Source organism: Aricia agestis, chromosome 17 (assembly GCF_905147365.1).
Source record: "Aricia agestis chromosome 17, ilAriAges1.1, whole genome shotgun sequence".
Taxonomy (NCBI): domain Eukaryota; kingdom Metazoa; phylum Arthropoda; class Insecta; order Lepidoptera; family Lycaenidae; genus Aricia; species Aricia agestis.
Genome location: NC_056422.1, coordinates 12,066,679 through 12,089,278, shown reverse-complemented (window position 1 = coordinate 12,089,278; position 22,600 = coordinate 12,066,679). Strand labels below are relative to the sequence as shown.

General features: G+C 39.2%; 2 protein-coding genes across 3 annotated transcripts in view; one reads left to right on the top strand and one right to left on the bottom strand.

The window, feature by feature from the left end:
* Window positions 1-25: 25 nt before the first annotated feature.
* On the top strand, window positions 26-7,909 carry LOC121735581 (UPF0047 protein YjbQ). Its single transcript, XM_042126437.1, has 4 exons — window positions 26-401; window positions 565-701; window positions 1,526-1,654; window positions 3,949-7,909. The coding sequence occupies exons 1-4, from the start codon at window positions 245-247 to the stop codon at window positions 4,021-4,023; spliced, it is 498 nt and encodes a 165-aa protein (XP_041982371.1). The 5' UTR covers window positions 26-244; the 3' UTR covers window positions 4,024-7,909.
* LOC121735578 overlaps window positions 1,463-22,600 on the bottom strand; it is a 34,524-nt gene continuing 13,386 nt past the window's right edge. The window contains exons 2-13 of one of the 2 annotated variants that reach the window (XR_006036885.1): window positions 22,166-22,230; window positions 20,996-21,215; window positions 19,875-20,066; window positions 19,120-19,309; window positions 17,202-17,369; window positions 16,268-16,419; window positions 15,387-15,547; window positions 13,191-13,347; window positions 11,682-11,741; window positions 9,035-9,197; window positions 8,496-8,586; window positions 1,463-1,473 (exon numbers count right to left, since the gene is read on the bottom strand). Coding sequence is in view for 1 of the 2 variants with exons in the window: in XM_042126434.1 (XP_041982368.1) it covers window positions 8,546-8,586; window positions 9,035-9,197; window positions 11,682-11,741; window positions 13,191-13,347; window positions 15,387-15,547; window positions 16,268-16,419; window positions 17,202-17,369; window positions 19,120-19,309; window positions 19,875-20,066; window positions 20,996-21,215; window positions 22,166-22,230 (1,569 nt within the window). In the remaining variant the exon portion in view is untranslated. Of the gene's footprint in view, window positions 1,474-8,409; window positions 8,587-9,034; window positions 9,198-11,681; window positions 11,742-13,190; window positions 13,348-15,386; window positions 15,548-16,267; window positions 16,420-17,201; window positions 17,370-19,119; window positions 19,310-19,874; window positions 20,067-20,995; window positions 21,216-22,165; window positions 22,231-22,600 lie in introns of those variants that run through there. The other variant, XM_042126434.1, reaches the window with a different exon arrangement.

The window sequence follows — 22,600 nt, the reverse complement described above, 5'->3', positions numbered from 1 at the left end:
TTTGTAATGACAACATACCATTCAATCTTATTTCTCTTTCATTTTAGAGCTGTTTCACTTTCCCGCAGAAAATAGGGTGTCGAATCTGTCTATAACCTCAGTTATATTTATTACTATTTTAAAGATCGAACATGTATCTTTTATGATAATTGTGGATTAAATCGTGTAAAAATTGTTCAAAGTGATGTTGTGTAAGATCGCTTACGTTCTTGCGATAGTTCTGTAGCGTTTTTAAAAATTAAACATGGCCTCGAACCGAGGAATTCAGATTGGATCCGCGTGGTTTCAACGGAAACTAAATCTCAGGCCGCAACATCGAGGAGTGCATTTAGTTACAGAAGAAATCCTAAAACAAGTGCCCGAGTTGTCTCAGTTCGCCGTCGGCCTCTGCCACATCCAAAGTGAGTACCAGTCGCACAGTCTTGCCGCCGATGAACGGGTACTTCATAATTCATTTCATCGAAAACATTAATTTCATAGAGCTCACGAGTGTACGAGGAGCGTCCACTATCTTGTAGCGTGTAGAAGTTTGCGAACTAAAGTAATTCCTCCACCGATTTTCAGTAATGCACACATCGGCTAGTCTTGCGCTAAACGAAAGTTGGGATCCCGACGTCAGAGACGATATGGAGATGATGTTGAACAAGATAGTGCCGGAGGGGCTTCCTTACCGACATTCTTGCGAAGGGCCAGACGATATGGTAACGAATCTTCCTACATTTTCATTTTCCTAATGACTGCTCATTCTAATGTAAACAGTGACATAACTGAATTACATTTTTAATGAACTCGGCTGTCTTCATTTGTTTTTATTATTTATTTGTCAACTTTCGTGTTCTGTCACTGTTGCTCCTAATTATTTATCCAAAACAATTGCTGTGTAGACAGTGCATTATATGGGTCAATGTTAGTGAAAGAAAAGAGGTTTGGACTTCTTGAAATTGCTATTAAAAACTTGTGCTGTGAATTTAAAACAGTTATTCTTAAGTTAAACATTATAAAATATAGTTAACCTTGTATCTATCACTACTAGGGCAAGAGGTCAGTGTTATGTTTGCAAGTAATTGCATATGGATGAATGCATAATATTTGCATCAATAAAACCTTGATGATTGTACTAATTGGTTTTGTTGCAAAATGTGATAATTAGTGAAGTGAAATACAAAATATAATGAACTCAACTTAGAGAAGATCTCTAATCTCTTTCTAAATTTTCTGTACGGTTTCTGGTATGAATTAAACTTTTAGATAAACAGTAGCTAATATCATTCTTTGATTAACTAACAGTAACTTCAATGTTTCTAATTATGAAAATGTTGAATTTTCATATAGGAAGTTTCGCTCAATGCTATGGAAATTTAGCCCCAATTTCACCAACGTCTGTTAGTGTTAACAGCTTGTTAAATTGTCATGTCTTCTCTTTTATTCATATGAAAAACGAAAGAGGTAATGTGATACTAATTCAAGCGCTAACTTTAACGGTCCTTGGTGAAATCGGGGCTTAAAATGTTTAATTTGTTTATAGCCTGCACATGTGAAAGCGTGTTTTCTGGGATCTTCACTCACCATTCCAATTACTGATGGCAAATTAAACCTTGGCACATGGCAAGGAGTATGGCTCTGTGAACACCGAAATCATGCTGGAAGCAGAAAGGTAATGGACAAAATTTATTTGCATATTTATATTATGTACTAGCTGTTGCCCGCGACTTCGTCCGCGTGGACTTTAGTTTATAGCGCGCGATGTCAACAAAATTGGTGTCAAAAGCTTTTATAAAAAAACCCTGGTACCCCTTAAATCAATACAGCTGTGCAGTGTGCACACAATAAGTACTTCATTATTACTATAAACTGAAGTCCACGCGGACGAAGTCGCCGGCAACAGCTAGTATATAAGTATGATTAGTTCTGTTAAAATAATGAAGTAAAAAATAAAACGCCATCTGTTTTCATATATTAGAATTAAAATGTTGATTGCATTGATATATTTTCTGGATGGAATATAGGCCAATACGGTACACTCGAACTCCTTAGAAATGCAGTAGGAGTTCTATAAGATAAGATAGATTGATTATTATTATACCAAGTGATAATATTATTAAACATAATATTCTAACGTATTAAAAACTATAAACAAAAACATACTAACTAATAAGTATGATTAGTTCTATGTTACAATAAAGTAAAAAATAAAACGCCATCTGTTGAATCGTATTAGAACTAAAATGTTCATTCCATCGATATATTTCTGGATTTTTTATAATATAATACATAAAATATGTTTAAGATTTTTGAAATTTTATTTTAATACACATCCAAGACCCAGGAACATTGAAAACTTTTTGTTCCGCCTGCGGGACTCGAACTCAGGACCCCCGGCATGAGCGCTGGCCACGCGCAATGCGAATTCATTTTCATCGATATTTTCATGGAAATAAGATATTTTCCCACATCAAAATGTAGCCTATGTCCTTTCTCAGACTCTAGAATAACTGTGTACAAAATTTCATTGCAATCGGTTCAGTAGTTTTGGCGTGAAAGCAAGACAGACAGACAGACAGAGATACTTTCGCATTTATAATATTAGTATGGATAGTATGGATTAGAAATGCAGTAGGAGTTCTACATAAGATAAGATAGATTGATTATTATTATACCAAGTGATAATATTATTAAACATAATATTCTAACGTATTAAAAACTATAAACAAAAACATACTAACTAATAAGTATGATTAGTTCTATGTTACAATAAAGTAAAAAATAAAACGCCATCTGTTGAATCGTATTAGAACTAAAATGTTCATTCCATCGATATATTTCTGGATTTTTTATAATATAATACATAAAATATGTTTAAGATTTTTGAAATTTTATTTTAATACACATCCAAGACCCAGGAACATTGAAAACTTTTTGTTCTGCCTGCGGGACTCGAACCCAGGACCTCCGGCATGAGCGCTGGCCACGCGCAATGCGAATTCATTTTCATCAATATTTTCATGGAAATAAGATATTTTCCCACATCAAAATGTAGCCTATGTCCTTTCTCAGACTCTAGAATAACTGTATACAAAATTTCATTGCAATCGGTTCAGTAGTTTTGGCGTGAAAGCAAGACAGACAGACAGACAGAGATACTTTCGCATTTATAATATTAGTATGGATGTAGTGCGTCAATAGATATTATTATTATTAATCATTCTGATCATGAAATGAGATACAATTGTTTCATGTGTTGTTATGATTGTATAATAATAATAAAGCCTTTATTTACTGATACCATTTTTACATAGAATAATAATATTTCAGATTATGATCAGACATCGGTGTCAGTTTGCCCTTTGGCAAAGGGATCCCCTAGACTTCGCCATGTTTGTCTGTCTGTGGCCGTCCTCTGCCACAACGCTATGGTTGTATGTTATGATTGTACTATTAGATAAGTTGATTCCTAGGTAGATGGTGGACCTAAGTAATTTGGTCATGTTAAGTCAAACTCATCCTACCGATCACAGCTTTCATTGAATTGACATAAGCAGACCAAATGACATAGGTCTATCAACTACCTAGAATCAATTTTCTCTATGGTACATCTCAGGTTGAGGGTCTACAAAAAGTTTCTAGTTGTGTCACATGAAATCTGGTGTTGTACATAATATAAGAAGAGTTTATTTTGCACATCACACAACACAATATTTATAAAGGATAAAGGAACAAGGACACAAACAATTAATTTAACATTATATTGTGTGATGCCAAAAATGGACCCCAACTCAGCATTAGCAGCGGGTTGCTGCACTGATTTTCATATGAGAAACATGTGTAGTTGTCAAAAATCTGTTTACACTTTAGTCTTTGCAATAATCTTTCGTGGTTTGGGTTCGACATCAGTTACTTCTACCAAGTACCATATTATGAACTTGTGTGTAATGAATGTTGTTGTTGCAGGTTGTGGTGACCTTGTCGGGGTGTCCGCGAGACTCCCCCCTGTCCCCAGTGTCGGCGGCCTCGTGCTCCAGTTAGGAGAGGGGGGGGGTCGCGACCCCCCACACTCAGTCCCACTCGCGCCCCTCCTCCAAGAGTACGCGGAGGTAAACCGCACCTTTTGATATCCTCACTGTAGAAGTACGTTCTAACTCTTATCTTCAAACGACAATATGTACATAAGATAAAATATTTTGTAAAGCTCTGCATGGCAGTTTTAACAGCCTTTGATCGATCGGTTAATTGCAGTTTGTTATACAAATATTTTTCATTATGTCAGTGTTTATTTTCGAAAGTTCTTGAGTTGAATGCTAATTGTCATTTCCGAAGCTAGCCGACCCGTATAGGAATTGATCCTAATAAACCTGCCTTACATTCCTGTAATAAAGTGCCATGCATAGATATCCTATTGATGTTAAAGTCGGTAAAATATAACTGGAGCGGTTAAAAGTTTTGTACATAAAGTTATGTGCAATGATTTTAAAATATACATAAATCGTTGTTTTGTTGTGAAAACATGTGGTTTTGTAAATAGGTCACGCATGGATGTTGAACGCTTTGTAGATTCAGTTGTTGACAGTTGGACAACTTTATTCATCTTATACTAACTATTAAGGGTAACGGGGGTGTATTCGTTTCTATTGTTCAAATATTTTTCACTATTGCACCTGTTCAAATTTTTTAAATACACGAAACTCACCATCTTTTTAAAAACATGTCACCGTGTTAGGAGGTTTTTTGAAGACACTAATTTTACTACACCTCGGTATAATGAACTGGTACGAATCAGTAACTAGGAGCTGTGTGTAGGGTTAGGGATAAGTAATTTGTACATCTACAATAGCTACCTTCTCTCTCCATGTTAGGATAGACCATATTTACGGTTAGAATGTGAAATATGTCCATAGCTTTAAATGTGTCATGTCCGTTGTATCAACGGGTCCGTAAAGGAGCGACAATGAGCTAACTACTATACCTTAGGTAGTCGTAGTATATCATTACTGATAAGGTCATGTAAGTGCCTCGGATTTATGGGGTGGACATTATTTATTCTGGCTTTTTATTACCAAAATATTTTGGAATACGTCTTTGCTATAAGAGACTTATTTCATTTGGAAACAACTGAGTAATATGGAACAGGATTTAGAATACACTAAAAAAAATATTTTTTTTTCAACGTTAATCAGGGTTAGTTACTAGTGTATAATAACCATACCTTATCCAAGCCTTTAGAACAATATTGGCGTATTTCAGATACCGATTTGGGCTAGTCTCGTTCTGCATTAATTGGACATTATAAGTCGTTTTTATATTTTGACAGTATCTTTACTATTCAACTCCTAACTAACTCCTAACAATCCAGCAGGGAAATTATTTGTTAATACAACACTGATTTCATATAAAACATTTTTCAAGTTACACACTTTACCTGCAATTAATGAGGAGTACATTTTCAGTTGATAATTTAATAAAAATATATGTATCCTAACTCCTAACAATCCAGCAAGGAAATTATTTCTTAATACAACACTAATTTCATTTAAAACATTTTTCAAATTAAACAATGAGGAGTACATTTTCATTTGATAATATAATAAAAAAATATATGTATAGCTGTATGTCTTCCTATGTAAGAAACCAATATAAGATCAGTATCTAGAGGTAACTTGGGATAGTTTATATGTGAATGTACGTGTACCGCATGAAGGTGAGATCTTAGCCTTATCCGGCCACATGTAACTTAGATTAATGAAATAGTATAGGGGGCTTCTACTGTGAATCCTTGGGCATTATAGCGCAAATACGGTTTAGGGTTAAATCTTTAGAGGGGCATCTTTTTATATGAACAGAATATGTTAGTGCGACTTGTCTAAGTGGAAGGGTAACCCGACACATGTACAAAATGTTATTAGTTATTATCGACCCAAAGGGAAATCCTCTTAAAAGAGCTTATTTATTTTGCTTTTTAATAATGTACTGAAATTATATATTTGAAGTAATATTTTATATCGATATGTGAATGCTTAAATTCAAAATCATTTAGAATAATTGCACAGCTCGGCTTCTTTGCATGCATTCGACCAAATATATTTCTGTGGATAGGTTTTATGGTGTAGGGCAGCTATTTAGATCATCTTTCATCGATGTATTGTCACAATATACATGTATCTCTAAAAATTTTTATACTAAAATCTCTTGATGTTCGTTTTGATGCTTGTTAGTGCTGCGGTGAATTTTTGTAGCTTTCTTTAGCTCCTAGCTCTAGTATGCAGTTTTCACTTGGTCACTTTACATTCTAAAATATTTTTTAAAGTCTTTGAATTAAGTCTACTAAAAACCTATTATGTATTTTCATCGCAAGAAAAAAAAATTAACTGCATAGGGGAGAGTGGGTATGATGGGACACCTAAGACTCAGAGCATAATGGCAAATGTCGACAAGATATTTTGTTGACGTGCGCGTGGTTATGCTCTGAACCGACTTACTCAGATTTATTTTTATTTGACCAGTGAAAACTAGTATATTATGATCCATTGAAGACCAAATTGTACATTCCAAAACGCGAAAGATTTAGTACGGAATTACGCACAAATTTTTTACATTTCTTAACCTCACTATAAACAAATTGTTTAAGTAAAACCAAAATGTAGATTCCAATTTTGAAACGGTTTATTTCGAATAAACCTCATTTTGAGTTTCCCTCCTGTTTTCGAACTAGCTTTTTAATTCGAATATATAGAATCGACAGTAGTGGCAAATCGCACGTTTCGAGCGAGCGAAAAAAGAACGGCATTAAATGGGTCACTCTGCGGTGTTTCCCTTATGAACTGCTTGTTTTCTAATTGTTTTTAATAATGTAAATATTATTTTGCATTTAGTGTACATAATGTATCGTATAAGGGTTTGTAAGTGCTATTCATGTTAGATATGCCACTGCCACTCGATATTCGCCACTATCTCGTTACCGCATGTGTTATTTTCCTCCACACGTCCGCTATCGCTAAAGCCGAGTGGACTTGAGATCTACGTATCTCGCTATTGATATAACACCAATTATGTAAGTGACATTCCAACGTCGTGGTCCGCAGTGTGGAAGTGGCCTAAGTCATAAAATTTTGAAATCATGTTCGACATGCTTGTATACGTTTAGGCCCCTTTCGCACTGACTTTTAGTTATTCGGGGACGTTTTTTTTGTTTTGTAGTCCCGTTTCAGGCTGTACGTCTACAACGAATGTGTTTACCTTAGCTGTTTTATTGCGATTAGTGCTTGACCCTATGTGCAATCGTCATTTTACTATGTATACGATTAATGATTTAATTTAAACACACACCAATAAAAAGATTGCATCGATATTTATTTTCTTCGTATAAAATAATGAGTGTTTTCATGATTGTATACTTAATATTAAAATCACAAATAGGCACGATTATTTAATGGAGTATATCATTGTTTCTCAAACTTTTGATAATATTTTATTTTATTTATGAGTCGGCTATGAAAATTCTCTGATGCACTTTTCTTCCTAACCGTATTTAAATTATACCGAATGAAATTGTTTTTATAAGGAACATACTGTGATCCCAATTCCGAAAGCTCGAGAAACAGTGGTATATTAATAGATAGTTAATTTGTTAATTGCACATAGAAAAATGAGATTGTAATCGTTTTAATACTGAAATGGACGACAAATAATTTGTGTGTATATTGTTTAAGAATAATTGTATCAAAACTTATTGTACAGAAAGTTAATTCACTCTCGTGTCACGCGGCGTGACAGCGTGACGCGTGCCGTGACGCTAGTCAGCCCGTGACGCGCCGGGAGTGACATTGAGGTTTTGTCACAATAAATTGTATCATACTACTTGTACAATATTAATATAGATCCACAATTATAAAAGAGATTAAATATTTGCAAAAGTTAATTTTCATATTGTTTTATTTTAAAATCTCAGTCGCTTACACTAGTTCCTACGCTAAGAGACCGAACACTGGAACTCCGCTGAAAACTTGGGCCCTAAGTCATATTTAGCAAATCGCAAGGATAAAGTCAGGTCTCCAGATAAAGAGAAATCCTTTCGTCGACCTATCTTTACATGCGTATGAAAGGTACATCTGTCATCTGTCATCACTCATCTACCAATATTTTCGTACGCGCGTGAATGCTTCCCACAAAAGTGGAAGTGAGATGCCAATATTTTAATGCGCGTGACAAGTCATACTTAATGGCCGAATCTCTTTACAAGGTGGAACAAAATCAAGTGATAATAATTTAGGGCGTTTATATGTAATGATATATCGCTGTGAAAGTAGCAGCGCTGAAAGAGTAACTTTTTTAAACTTTTGTATGGGAATATGTATGACGCTCGGGCGCTTGCCTATACAAATCCCAAAAAATTGCTCTTTTAGCGCTGCTACTTTTACAGTGAACTCATACAAATCCCAAAGTATTATCACTTAGTTTTGTTACACCTTGTATAGGTACTTATGTTGGGCGACTTAGGCATTGACATTTTAGAAGAGTTCCAGTATTCCACCGTAAATAAGTATTTGGCAGAGATCTATGCGGCCGGCTTCGCGACGTGAGGGCCCGGTCCATTGTCTGAAACAAAAGGTTAAAGAAAATTTGTTAAAAGCCAGAGCCGCTAAAGTTGGAATTAAAAGCCATTTTGACATAACATTTGAAATTAAATTAAATGTCTGTTATCTGCTGTGAACATTATAATATAAAAAATATATTAAGTCTACTTGATACATTCCATTACAAAATGACCCCAAGATAGCACCCAAATTTTAAATCATGTAATAAAGACTACTTGTGCAATGTGCAGTTCTAGGTTACGTTAATTCCTGTAATTCCTGTCGTTATCTATATTTATAAAAGAGAAAGCATTATGAATTATGATATTTAAAGGTTAACTAACTAGCCCAGGGTTAACTTAGGCCCAGAACAGATTTAGGACAAAGTATAGTAACTCGTCGATTAAATTAGAAGTACTTATTACGCTTCAACCTCGGGAACCTCTTACCCCACTCTCCCCTACACTTACTAATCTCGGTTTTCGCGTCCTTAAGGTTGGTGGTGGCTTCGTCCAGCGCCGCACCAAGACTCTCCTTGATGTGGCCGAATTCCTGCGATAGTAGAGACACCTTGCCGACGAAATAGTTCACGTTCTCTTGCACTTCCGCCGTAAGATCGCTCACTTGCCCCACCTAGAATTAAAAACAAGTAAAAAAAAAGTAGGACGACACAAAGCCCATACATAATACAATATGATGATAATAATCTACACTAGTTCTATACTAGATCTTATATATAAAATTCACGTGTTACAATGTTCGTTCCCGTACTCCTCCGAAGACCGAAACGGCTTGACCGATTCTCATGAAATTTTGTGAGCATATTGAGTAGGTCTGAGAATCGGCCAACATCTATTTTTCATACCCCTAAGTAATAAGGGTTGTCCACATTATTAAAAAATATTTATATGGCAAAACAACGTTTGCCGGGTAAGGTTCCTGGGTCGTGGATGTGTATTAAATATGTGTATAATATAATAAAAATCTTAAATATATGTATAGTATAACAGTATTAAATATATTTCCGTTGTTTGGTACCCGTAACACAAGTCCTTCAGGTACTTAGCACGGGGCCAGACTGACGTGGTGTGAAGTGTCCATAGATATTATATATTATATTATAGATATTATACTTTATTCCCTGGAATGGGTAAGATTATCCCTAAAAATGTACGGTTTGCTCGATAATAGTGAAGTTACTTACATAATATTTTACGTACATCAGAATTCAGACGCCTTACGATTTTAATGGTCAAATAATATTATATTATGGTATTACTTGACTATATATAGGTAATATTGGTGTCACACCTTACTAAACTTATCTCCAGCTACCACACCATTCAAGTACACAATATTTTAGTCCCCTTAATCCGTGCGATGAGACCAGCTTTTACGTTGACGACGTCTTGTTAGTCTCTCGCGTTTGAAAGAAGTAATCTGCACTAACGGCTGCACCCGCCACCCAGAGATATTTAATTATTACTTGACTTTAATTTTATAAAGATTTTGACGTTAACGGTTAGCTCCATACATTTTCTGTCAAACTTTTCATTACTTAAATTATAACTAGCTAAAAGCCGAGCTTTGTGAGGGCTCGCGTCTTCACACCTTGACTGACTGATGATAATTAAAATATCTATATTTTAAATAAAAATTAAGTTAAAGCACAAATCAATTATAGGCGTGATAGTTTTTCCGTAAAGTGTACCACAAAATGTACAGGTTGTGGGATACCGGATATACTATAGGGCTCGCTTCGCTGCCCTGATTATTATATTATAATCATTAAAATTTATTTTTATTACGGCCATAAAGTATATTATATCTTTAGTAGCTAAAACAAGGATTTTACTTTCAGTGTTCTAAGGATATAGTATAATGGTTATCAATTTCTAATGTTGGTCCTTCGAGCCGGATATTTTTTTTAACTCACTTCTGTTTATTATAAAACGAATATTTCGAAATAAATAGTCCTGCTCAGCTATAACATTTATCGAGGACGGTTTTTAATGGCGGCGACAAATAATACGCCGCACACAAAGTGATACAACACAATGTGCTGCTAAGTAATTAAAAACTATTCTGCCCCAGCGAATAATCAGTATTTTTATAAAAAATAATATAGATTTTAGTTTGTACGTTCAACCGACTTCTAAAGGGGGACTTTCTGTAAAAGGCTTTCGAATTATAGGATGATATTTTAACAGACTTCCAAAAAGTAAGAGGTTATACGTTCGGCTGTGGATATTTTCTTTTGTATTTTCATAGACTACTAGATGTTGCACATTTTTCTGGGGCAAAAACTATCCTTTGGCGTACCTATCCCTGTAGCCCTAGCATGGCCACAGGAGAAATGCGAAAACATAGAAAAACTGTGGAGAAAAACTGAAGATACCATTCCGATCACCGATCTTGTCTATGTCATAAAGTAGGATTTTATTTAAATTTTAAGATAGTCTATACAGTCACAAAGTGGCATTTTAATTGAATTTTTGTCGGTCGCGGCTAGCTGCGGTAAAAATCGGAACGGCACCATCAGTTCATCTCCACAGAGTTTCTATATTTTCGCATTTCTACTGTGGCCATGCTAGGGCTACTGGAGTCAAAATAATATCTCCATACCCGTCAAAGTTAACGCTGTGGTTAAAGACATAACACTCCATACTCTGAATACACTACCTACGCGCCTACAATATTATCACACCCTGTAAACTTTACTTAGGGTGGGTCGCACCAACTTACTTTAACTGTAACTTTAACTATAACTATTAACTACAATGCAAAAAGTCAAATCTTTGGTTAAAGTCAAAAATGGACGCCATATTTAACCATAACCTTGAGCTCGACAAGGCTTTAAATGAACGTGGCGAAAAAAGGATCTAACGCTGACATCATACCAAAACGCCATTTGTGACAGTTCTCCTTTGCCAGCAGCGCCCCCGCCCACGTTCATTTATAGCTTTATCGGACCAGCTGTCATCTGTCAAATTCTGTGGTCAAAGTTAAGGTTAAAGTTAGCCTTAACTATAACCATAACTTTGACTTTAACTTTAACCTCGCATCTGGTGCAACCCACCCTTAGTAGTTAATAGCTAGTATTTAGTAATTATTTACCTTAGTTTTGATGCCGTCCAGCGTCGCGGCGCTGCCATTAACGTATTGTGCCGTTTGTTCCTGTCGATTAAAGCTTTTAGTTAATTAATCTGCATAAACTCTATTGCTATTTGCTATTGTGTAAACTGTTTTAAATGGTCATTGTCAATGGAAGTTTAACTGATGTTTATTTTTTCTACTTCCATAGCTAAGGATAATAATAATAATAATAATAAATTCTTTATTTGCACACACAAAAGAAAAGACATAAAAGCACATAAAAGAGAAAAAAAAACAGAAGAAATAACAACAACAAAAAAGTATAAAAAAATTACAAAATTGTGCAAAAAGCGGTCTTACTGCTTAAGCAGTTTCTTCCAGACAACCGATAATGATCGTAGTTATCGACTAATCCTACCTCACTCTTTCATAGATTATAGCTTTATGCTAGGTAGGATTTGGATTGGAAAAATTAACCCATTTACGTTAACATTTTACTTTCTTCACCACCACACCTAATTCATCCATGGGAGAGATAGAGGACCCTTTGTCACCGTGAGCTCGTCGAGCGTGGCCTTGGTGGCGTTGAGCTGCCGGTACATGGTGCCGATCTGCCGCCACACCCTCCCTAGGGGGACTCACCGTGAGCTCGTCGAGCGTGGCCTTGGTGGCGCTGAGCTGCCGGTACATGGTGCCGATCTGCCGCCACACCCTCCCTAGGGGGACTCACCGTGAGCTCGTCGAGCGTGGCCTTGGTGGCGCTGAGCTGCCGGTACATGGTGCCGATCTGCCGCCACACCCTCCCTAGGGGGACTCACCGTGAGCTCGTCGAGCGTGGCCTTGGTGGCGCTGAGCTGCCGGTACATGGTGCCGATCTGCCGCCACACCCTCCCTAGGGGGACTCACCGTGAGCTCGTCGAGCGTGGCCTTGGTGGCGCTGAGCTGCCGGTACATGGTGCCGATCTGCCGCCACACCCTCCCTAGGGGGACTCACCGTGAGCTCGTCGAGCGTGGCCTTGGTGGCGCTGAGCTGCCGGTACATGGTGCCGATCTGCCGCCACACCCTCCCTAGGGGGACTCACCGTGAGCTCGTCGAGCGTGGCCTTGGTGGCGCTGAGCTGCCGGTACATGGTGCCGATCTGCCGCCACACCCTCCCTAGGGGGACTCACCGTGAGCTCGTCGAGCGTGGCCTTGGTGGCGCTGAGCTGCCGGTACATGGTGCCGATCTGCCGCCACACCCTCCCTAGGGGGACTCACCGTGAGCTCGTCGAGCGTGGCCTTGCTGGCCCTGAGCTGCCGGTACATGGTGCTGATCTGCCGCCACACTCTTCCTTGGGGGACTCACTTACCGTGAGCTTGTCGAGCGTGGCCTTGGTGGCGCTGAGCTGCCGGTACATGGTGCCGATCTGCCGCCACACCCTCCCTAGGGGGACTCACCGTGAGCTCGTCGAGCGTGGCCTTGCTGGCCCTGAGCTGCCGGTACATGGTGCTGATCTGCCGCCACACTCTCCCTTGGGGGACTCACTTACCGTGAGCTTGTCGAGCGTGGCCTTGGTGGCGCTGAGCTGCTGGTACATGGTGCCGATCTGCCGCCACACCTGCGTCATCTCTCCCTCGATCTTGCTGCTCAGGTTCTTGAACCCGCCCGCCTGGCTGCCCATGATGAGCGCTTCGGTGTTGTCAAACCTGGAGGTAGAAGTGGATTCATTCTAGGTTCTATTGGCAAAATTTCATTGGATCTTGTTTAAATAACACCTAAAATATAACACCATTAAAGGAGTGAGCACACTGAGACGGGCCGTGCCGGGGCTTTGTATGCGGAAATCCGCTGCGCCCCGACACAGTGTGAGATACGCGCATCCGCTTCCATACAAATTGTATGGAGGCGGATTTTTGCGATGAGCCCCGGCACGCTGAGCCCCGGCACAGCCCGTCTCAGTGTGCTCACTCCTTAAGCTCACAAAATGCTCACTCACACACAAACAGCTCACAAACTAACTAGATGGTTATAAATTATAATACTACACATTGGTTACACTTATTGTATAGTTTTGAGAGGAAACTCCCCTGCAGCAGCTCTGCTCAATCATTATTCATTACATAGGTATGTAATAATATGTAGCAGTTTTTCCTCAAAACTACGGTATTGAATAATTCTCTGCGTCTCGAAAAAGGAGCGTCTGTTGCAGAAAATGTCCTTTTCCCGCGCGATAAACGAATTTCAGCACATCTGGTTAAAAATAAATTTATAAATTTATAATATCTGGGTAAAAATATATTTATAATAAACTATCCAAAAGTCACAAACAATAAATATTTTTAAGAAACGAGTTAAGGAATATTATCTAAATCTGTCATAATAGTCTATAATATAAATGTACTTACCTTCTTTCAAAATATATTATTATATTTGTGTAAATTTTATGTGGTTTATATAAATATTTTTTACGTATTATTACATGTTATTTATATGTAGTACCTATGTTATATGTAGTATATACTTATTTATTATTTAGTCATAATATTATTAAGAAGTAAGTATACTTTCTCTTATTTTTGTACTTTAAAATTAAAGGTTGTCTGGCAGAAACTGCTGCTAGCAGTAAGACCGCCTATTAGTACATATTTTTCCTCTATTGTGTTTTTTAAGTTTAAGTTTAGTTTTAAGTTGTACAAATAAAGTATTTTCTATTCTATACTATTCTATAATGCTGCCTGTATGTTACAGAATTATGCCTCGCACAGATCCTGCAAGGCACCGCGCTTAAAATATTCACAGAAACGTGTAAACTGTAAAGTAGGTAAGTACTTCGTTATGTTCCGAGCAGTGCTCGCGTTAAATATTAAGATTGTGCTGAAGAGGCTGCTTCAATAGCCTACTGAGCTTTATGATATAGTTTGTAAATGAATGCTAGGTACCTATAACCTATTACAACTAGAACTGGGACTGTATGATCCGGAAATCTAAAATTAGGTACGAGAAAAATTAGGCCCTTAAGCGTTTTATTTCCAGCACTATTTAGTGCTCTACATTTTTTGGGCATTTTAGATTCTAGATATTATGTACCCATATAGGTGGGTGTATACAGTATAGTGTAATGGTCTATAATGAAGATCATGATTTATGTTTAGTTATATGAGTGTTAAAATATTTTGTATTTAAAACTTGTAGCTAGGCGTGTGAGCTTAAACATTATTTCGATATCCCAAGAGGTACTTATGTCTTATAGTATAATTAGATTTATTGTGACGGTCTTTTGATGTTGTAGGCAAAGCTTTAAAAAATATTTGCAATAAAGGGTCGAAAGAGCCATATTCCTTAGTCGTCGTCGTTATGTGTTATTTTGTTAAATCCCATACATTTTTAACTTTTTTTTATAAAATAAGGGGCCAAACGAGCAAACGGGTCACCTGATGGAAAGCAACTTCCATCGCCCATGGACCCTCGCAGCATCAGAAGAGCTGCAGGTGCGTTGCCGGCCTTTTAAGAGGGAATAGGGTAATAGGGGAGGGTAGGGAAGGGAATAGGGTAGGCGATTGGGCCTCTGGTAAACTCACTGACTCAGCGAAACACAGCGCAAGCGCTGTTTCACGCCGGTTTTCTGTGAGAATGTGGTATTTCTCCGGTCGAGCCGGCCCATTCGTGCCAAAGCATGGCTCTCCCACGTATAATAACTTAGCTGTTGTCTATCAAAGCAATTTGACTGACCATCTGCCTAAGTTACCTCTCGTTGATGGTCATATTGAGAAGGTCTCCCTGCACGCGCGTCAGTTCCCTGATCTCCATCAGTATGTTGTGGATGCCGTACTCGATACGCTTCTTCGTGGAGTTAGTCTCGTCCGCTATTGACTGCAATAGGTGCTCGTTCTTGGAGAATGTTTGGACCTGAGATGGCAAAAAGCGTGTTATAAGTTTTAAAATTAACGTCCTAAAGGATGTCGAACTTTAAGCTACTAAACTTTAGTTCACACTATAGCAGTGGTGGAAATGTTTATAGGCCGCCCGCAGTATAAAGATCGCTCGGCAAAACTAGAGTGAATCGCGAGATTTTAAAGTCTTACACTGCTGATACTTTAGAAGAGAATTTATATGGCTAGTGAAGATTTCCTTACACTCATTCCTATTGCATGAGCCAAGTGAAATGATTGGGATTTAGTTTGAGCTGCTGTCTATAATGCGGGAGCTGCCAGTGCAGTTGCGATGGCCGCCTATTCGCTAATTTATGCCACTGATAGCCTGCCTGGACGCCTCCGTGGTCCAGTGGTTTAGAGCGTGGCTCTTGAATCGGAGGCCGTGGGTTCGATTTCCGCGTTGGAAACATGTTATTTCCAAGTTTGGTTAGGACAATGCAGGCTGATCACCTGATTGTCTGACAAGTAAGATGATCCATGCGTCGGATGGGCATGTAAAAAGTCGGTCCTGCGCCGGATCTCTCGCCAGTCGTGTCGGTCTTCCGTCCCACTGTGTTATGAGAGTAAAGGAATAGAGAGTGCTCTTGTGTACTGCGCACACACTTGGGCACTATAAAATGACTCCTGCGTAAGAGGCCTGGTTTGAATGCAACCGGCCACCGTCAACGAAATCGGCGTGGGAGTTATTGTTTACCTCAAGCCGAAGGGCGTCGTAGCTGCGTTGTATGTCGTTGTACGCTCGCTCGCTCATGGTGTTGCCCTGGGTGAGGCTGGCTTGGATGTCCTCGTTGGTCGCCAGCAACCTGTCGCCCATGTCACGCAACTTGGCTGTCACCCTCGCCACGGCTAAAATACCAGTAAAAGTTAAATAAACGTTAAATTTTATACGTGGGAGAGCCATGCTTCGGCACGAATGGGCCGGCTCGACCGGAGAGATACCACGTTCTCACAGAAAACCGGCGTGAAACAGCGCTTGCGCTGTGTTTCGCCGAGTGAGTGAGTTTACCGGAGGCCCAATCCCCTACCCTATTCCCTTCCCTAGCCTCCCCTATCCTCCTCTATTACCCTATTCCCTCTTAAAAGGCCGGCAACGCACCTGCAGCTCTTCTGATGCTGCGAGTGTCCATGGGCGACGGAAGTTGCTTTCCATCAGGTGACCCGTTTGCTCGTTTGTCCCCTTATTTCATAAAAAAAAAACATAATTTGACCAAAAATGTGGATAATATTAAACGGTTAAAATTAAGTTAAAAGTAGATATGAAAATCACACGTGTACTAAGTTTAAAATTAATTAAGTTCGGAACGTAAACATCTGCAGAGAATTATTTCGTTCCATACAGCATCTAGTCTTAAAAAAAAAACAAAAAGCTTTAAGAAATTATTTAATCGATTATCTCCCTCCTAATATGCGAAAGTATGTTTGTCTATTTGAATTGTCTTTTACGTAGTCCACTAACAAATACATAAAATGTCTAGTTCGGTTTAGTGGCGGGAAGGAAAGGTTATTATCCCGGAAAATGTATGATAATAATATAATGATAAAACAATTCCGGTACAACAAAGTATTGAATAAAAGCATCTGCTGCTGTACATTTAAGCAATCTAATTCTTAAGCTACATAGTACATACACTTCTCGTCTGCCTCAGTAAGGTTCCTCTGCAAAGCCGCAATACCGTCCAATGTCTGGTTGGTGTACTTGTTGAGGTCTGACAGGCGCGGTAGGTCCTTCCACATGCTCTCCGCGTCACCGAGCAGCTGCTGGATCTTCTTGATGTCACGCTCTTGGCGTTCCATCACTGTAGAAGAAGTTGAAGTAAAGATTTCGGATAGTAAAATTTAGTTAAACGGCACGTACGTACCACATTTTTAGCAAATGAAATACATTATTCAATAAGTCCTGTAGGGGTTTTTAATGTTCGCTAGAAGACTCGCAAAAACATTGCGAATTTCGAAGTAGATACCATCGAAGAAATTGATTCATAGGCAGTTTGAAGTCCCACGTCATTTGATAGGGTTATGTCAATTCAAAGCTAAAATTTAGTTTGTTATTATTTTTAGCAATATTCCGCGAAAACAACTTCCACCTTTAAGTAAATGAGTGAGTGTACGCATAGGCATGCGTACAGCACCTCCCTCCTCCCACACTGCCTATGCGTACACTCGCATGCAAGAACCTGCAAACACCACCACCACACAAGCAATAATGTTGGCAAATCCGTGCAAGGCCCCTCACCACCATGCAGGTTGAAAACCTCGTACACTCACTCATTTACTTAAAGGTGGAAGTTGTTTTCGCGGAATATTGCTAAAAATAATAACAAACTTTTAAACTATGGATTTCCGCAAAGTAACGCCTGATTCCATTAACAATTCAAAGCTAGTCGTGGTCTTGACATTACGCGACCAAATAACGTAGGTCCGCCATCTGCCTATGAAACAACTTCTCTGATAGTACAACGATAACGGCATTTCCAAATTCCATCAATAACGTTAATCACATGGATTAACGTTATTGATGGACATGCCCTTCCTACACTTACTGCAGGTGACGCTTATTAGGATTTTCCTTCAGGGTGACCATATATAGATTACAGATCTTGCCATACTTTGGTCAAAAAACTGTCAAAACCTGCCAAAGCCTGTAGTAAAAAATGCCCAAATTCAGCCAACCTATTTACTGTTGTTTTAAAGTATGAAAAGTAAAAATACAACATTTTATATTGCAATTTTTTATTAGATTAAACCTATCTTATCGTATTATAGACTATAGGAGAGTATCGGTATCGGTGTATATGAGTAAAAAGCGTATCAAGTTATAGGTAGTCTGTCAAAAAAGTGAAGAAATTAAAAAGTGGCAACATCGTAGTGTCATCCTTTTCAAATCAATCTCAGAAAAAAGGGATGACACTACGATGTTGCCACTTTTTAATTTCTTCACTTTCTTGACGGACTATAGGTCCGACCTATTCGGTCATAACAAAGGATATAACCAACATATTTTCGCTTTATCACCACACGACCACACCAGTTGTTAGTATAAAGCCACCATTAATAATAACTATTACCCACGATACCAGTTACCACACAAGAGAAGTACAGTTCGACAAGGCTGTTTATGAACGTGGCGAGAAAAGGAACTAACGCTTAGATATCAGACGTAAAAACGTCATTTTCAACAGTTCTCCTTTACCAGCACCGCCCATTGACATAATTGACATATTCATTTAAAGCCTTGTCGAACTGTCCAGGGAAATACCCCGTGAAGTATCCAGGGTTGCCATTGTCGGAAATTTGAGATGCAATAATAAAATTTATTTTTCATACCCCAATCCTGCCAAAACCTGCCAAATTTTTAAAACGTCAACCGATCATGCCATAGGCCAAAATAAGACGCCAATCCTGCCGAAAATGGCAGGAACCTGCCACATATGGTCACCCTGTTTTCCTTGCTTCATAAACGTGAAAGCTCTCTACGCAGCGTCTATGTAGTCTATACGTATGTAGGCTACGTAGACGCGAGCGCGTGGCTTATCTTGGCCATCTTACCTTCAGTCATCTTGCTGTGCCAGGCCTCGTCGGCGAGCGACACTTCGCTGAGTGGCACGAAGTCCGTCTGCACGCGGCTCGCGTTGCCGTACTCGTTCAGCTTGAGCTCATACTTGTTGAGGAGTTTCTCCGCCTCACTGATATGCCTCTCCAGTGGGTTTTCGGATTCTTGGCAGAGCGCGCGGGAATTCTGCAAATGTTTTTTTTAATGAAATAAGGGGGCAAACGAGCAAACGGGTCACCTGATGGAAAGCAACTTCCGTAGTCCATGGACACTCGCAGCATCAGAAGAGCTGCAGGTGCGTTGCCGCCCTTTTAAGAGTGAATAGGGTAGGGGAGGGTAGGGAAGGGAAAATGGTAGGGGATTGGGCCTCCGGTAAACTCACTCACTCGGCGAGACACAGCGCAAGCGCTGTTTCACGCCGGTTTCTGTGTCTTTAGGTTACAAGAATATTTTTTCGATTTAGCAATATTTGTGAGAAATTTCTGTTATACTCTACTTAAGAAAGGAACTTAGGTAGAGCAAGTATGATCGTGAGCAGAGGATTAGAGATGAATTGAATTGACCACATATATAGCTGAATAGTACTTAAATTATAGTAGGTTTTAAGACATGATAAACGATTTTTTTGTAAAGATTCATTTTGTCGTACTAAAATCTAGCGTGCCTAAGCCCTAAGGTAATAGGCAAGAATAGATCAAAGTCACGCCGTCTCAAGATGCGTTAATTAGCGCGTTCTAATCACGGCTCTCACATTATCGAGGAGGCTCTTGACAGCGGCGACGTCGGTGTGGAGCGCGGCTAACTTCGCGTCGGTGTCGTCGAGCCGCTTAGCCACGTTCGTCGGCAACTTCACGACGATGTCTGTTAGCGTCTGCAGAGACTTCTGTATGTCGGCCAGCACCTCGTTGGTTTTCTTCTGGGACACCTTCTCTTTTTCCTCTTTCTAAAACATTAAGAAGTTGTGAATGTGTTATTATTATGTTCCCTCATTAACGTTCTTTGCCTGAACAATTTTCGACAAGGGTGAAATTATCACGTGAATCGTGAATCTCTGATTACGTACAATATTCTACCGTACCAAATTCTGTTGTTCAGAATCCTTCCTGTGCGAGCCCAAATCTTAGCTCGTAAGCCAACTTAAAAAATACTCTTGCTGCATTACAGTTTCAGTTATTCAAAAGCCTAAGCACTAAACAATGAGATCCAGTGATCTAAACCATCGTTACTCTATTATGTCCGCTTTTAGAACGTCGAGGGCTCTCCAGCTACAGTTTCGCGATAAGCCACGATATCTGGCTTAAATACGTACGTAGCTAACTTCAACTGGGAATTTTCTTGATTTTTATTCACTACTACGATTTACTTACCTTTAAAATACTTCCTTTAAGTATTTAAAGTTTTCGGTAAAAATCGAGCTATTTATATTTTATAGCCTGCTTTATATTGTTTGCTTAAGGAACCCCATTTAACCAATCCTGCGATCTAGTATGGAAAAACGCATACAGCATCGGGGTTGAGGTTGTGAACTATATTATGGATTAACTCATCAATCCCCGGATTAACTCATCAATCCCCAAGCGGCAGCCGGTTGCCGCATAACAATAATTGAAATTCTATTGTGTCTGCGATACCCACGATGGAGTTGTTGAAGAAGATAAACAGAGAGACATACGCATCACATAGACAGTTCCAACTTTTAACCATCCTTTTTAACCGACTTCCAAAAACTTCTTTTTGGAAGTCAGTTAAAAAGGATTGTTTAAAAGGTTCTATAATATCATGTTAGGCTATGTACCTAATAATTTGTACTTATTTCTTAATTTTTTCGAGTCTGGACTACAAAGAAATAATATAGGGATTAAAGGGCAGTACCTGTAAGAATATGTTCTCGACATTATACAGCCTCTCATCCAGCCGCGATATCATGCCCTTCAGCGGTTCCAACGCTCTATGCTTCTTCTCTAGCCCCGCCATCATCTTCTTGAGCTGCTCCCCCAGGGCCTTCTCCCGGTACTCGTGGCGCTCCAGCTTGTCCTCCGACGTCCGGAACATGTGGACGAGGGAGAGCATCGCATCCCGGATGTCTTCGTTTCTGAAAGTTTAGTTATATTATGTGGTTGTAATGTCGTAGGATGATTTGATAAATCCGTGTTTTCGCGAAATCCCTAGAATTTTCGCGAAAATTCTAGGGATTTCGCGAAAACACGGATTTATCAAATCATCCTACGACAGTAATAAGTAAATTGACATTTTATTTCTAACCAGGCCCACCGCCGCCGGCGGCACCCGCGAATCGTGATTTATTCTTGCTGGTGAAACATATATATTTTTTTATGAAATGAGGCAAACGAGAAAACGGGTTACGTGATGGAAAGCAACTTCCGTTGCCCATGGACACTCGCAGCATCAGAAGAGCTGCAGGTGCGTTGCCGGCCTTTCAAGAGGGAATAGGGTAATAGGGGAGGGTAGGGATGGGAAGGGAATAGGGGAGGGTAGGGAATGGAATAGGGTAAGGGATTGGGCCCCCGGTAAACTCACTCACTCAACGAAACATAGCGCAAGCGCTGTTTCACACCGGTTTTCTGTGAGAACGTGGTATTTCTCCGGTCGAGCCGGCCCATTCGTGCCGAAGCATGGCTCTCCCACTTGTATATTATACTATTATCATCTTTCTGATTACTTTTGCTACTTTGAAATCCGAAAACAATGAGACTTCTCATTGTTTTCACTTTTCGGATTTCGAACGTTGCATTGTTGTCGTCGTAAGGCGTAAGCAGCTGGGCCGATTTGAGGAATAGTTCAGACTTCAGACATAATATGAACTTCCTGAAAGCCCTTTCTATCTACCCGAGCCTCCCGCGCCATTTATAACAAAAATTGACTCTACCTTACTTCTCTACCAAAGTTAATATCAAATAGTTAAACGAACTCTATCCAACATCGGCTTAACTTTCCGTTCAGAGAAATTTATCTTTATGAGATCTTTATACCAAAAGCATAAGGATCACTCTCATAATATATCAACTCCATTAAAGTACTCACGTGATATTTCTGGCCTCCGAATGTCCCGCCAACAGCAACACGGCCAGGGTGGCGCACCACACTCTCTGGGGACAACATTATCTGTTTACACACGACATAATGAATGTGGAGTACTTACATACTGCACAGAAGTCACTTACAAACTATACAGGGTGGATATGTCGCAGTCAACTGGTTAAAATAGCCATTCAATGAAACAGCTAGCCCTTTGACTGAACAACGCTATTCAATCACACGTCTATAGCTTTTTAATAGAATTTTTAATTCGTTCAAAAAGTTCAATACTACAGCTGATTCACTACAGCTGTTTGATTGAACGGCTATTTTAACCAGTTGGCTGCGACAGATATATTAAAATATTGCGAAAAAATGTTATATGACCCTAACTTGACTACATACTTTAACCTAGATCTCAAAATCTGTAAGGTCTAGAAA

Bases quoted from the DNA above. Each gene is read 5' to 3' on its own strand.
- LOC121735581 (XM_042126437.1), top strand. From the start codon at position 245: ATGGCCTCGAACCGAGGAATTCAGATTGGATCCGCGTGGTTTCAACGG. The intron at 402-564 runs GTGAGTACCAGT...ACCGATTTTCAG, and splicing joins CGGCCTCTGCCACATCCAAA to TAATGCACACATCGGCTAGT. The intron at 1,655-3,948 runs GTAATGGACAAA...TTGTTGTTGCAG, and splicing joins ATCATGCTGGAAGCAGAAAG to GTTGTGGTGACCTTGTCGGG.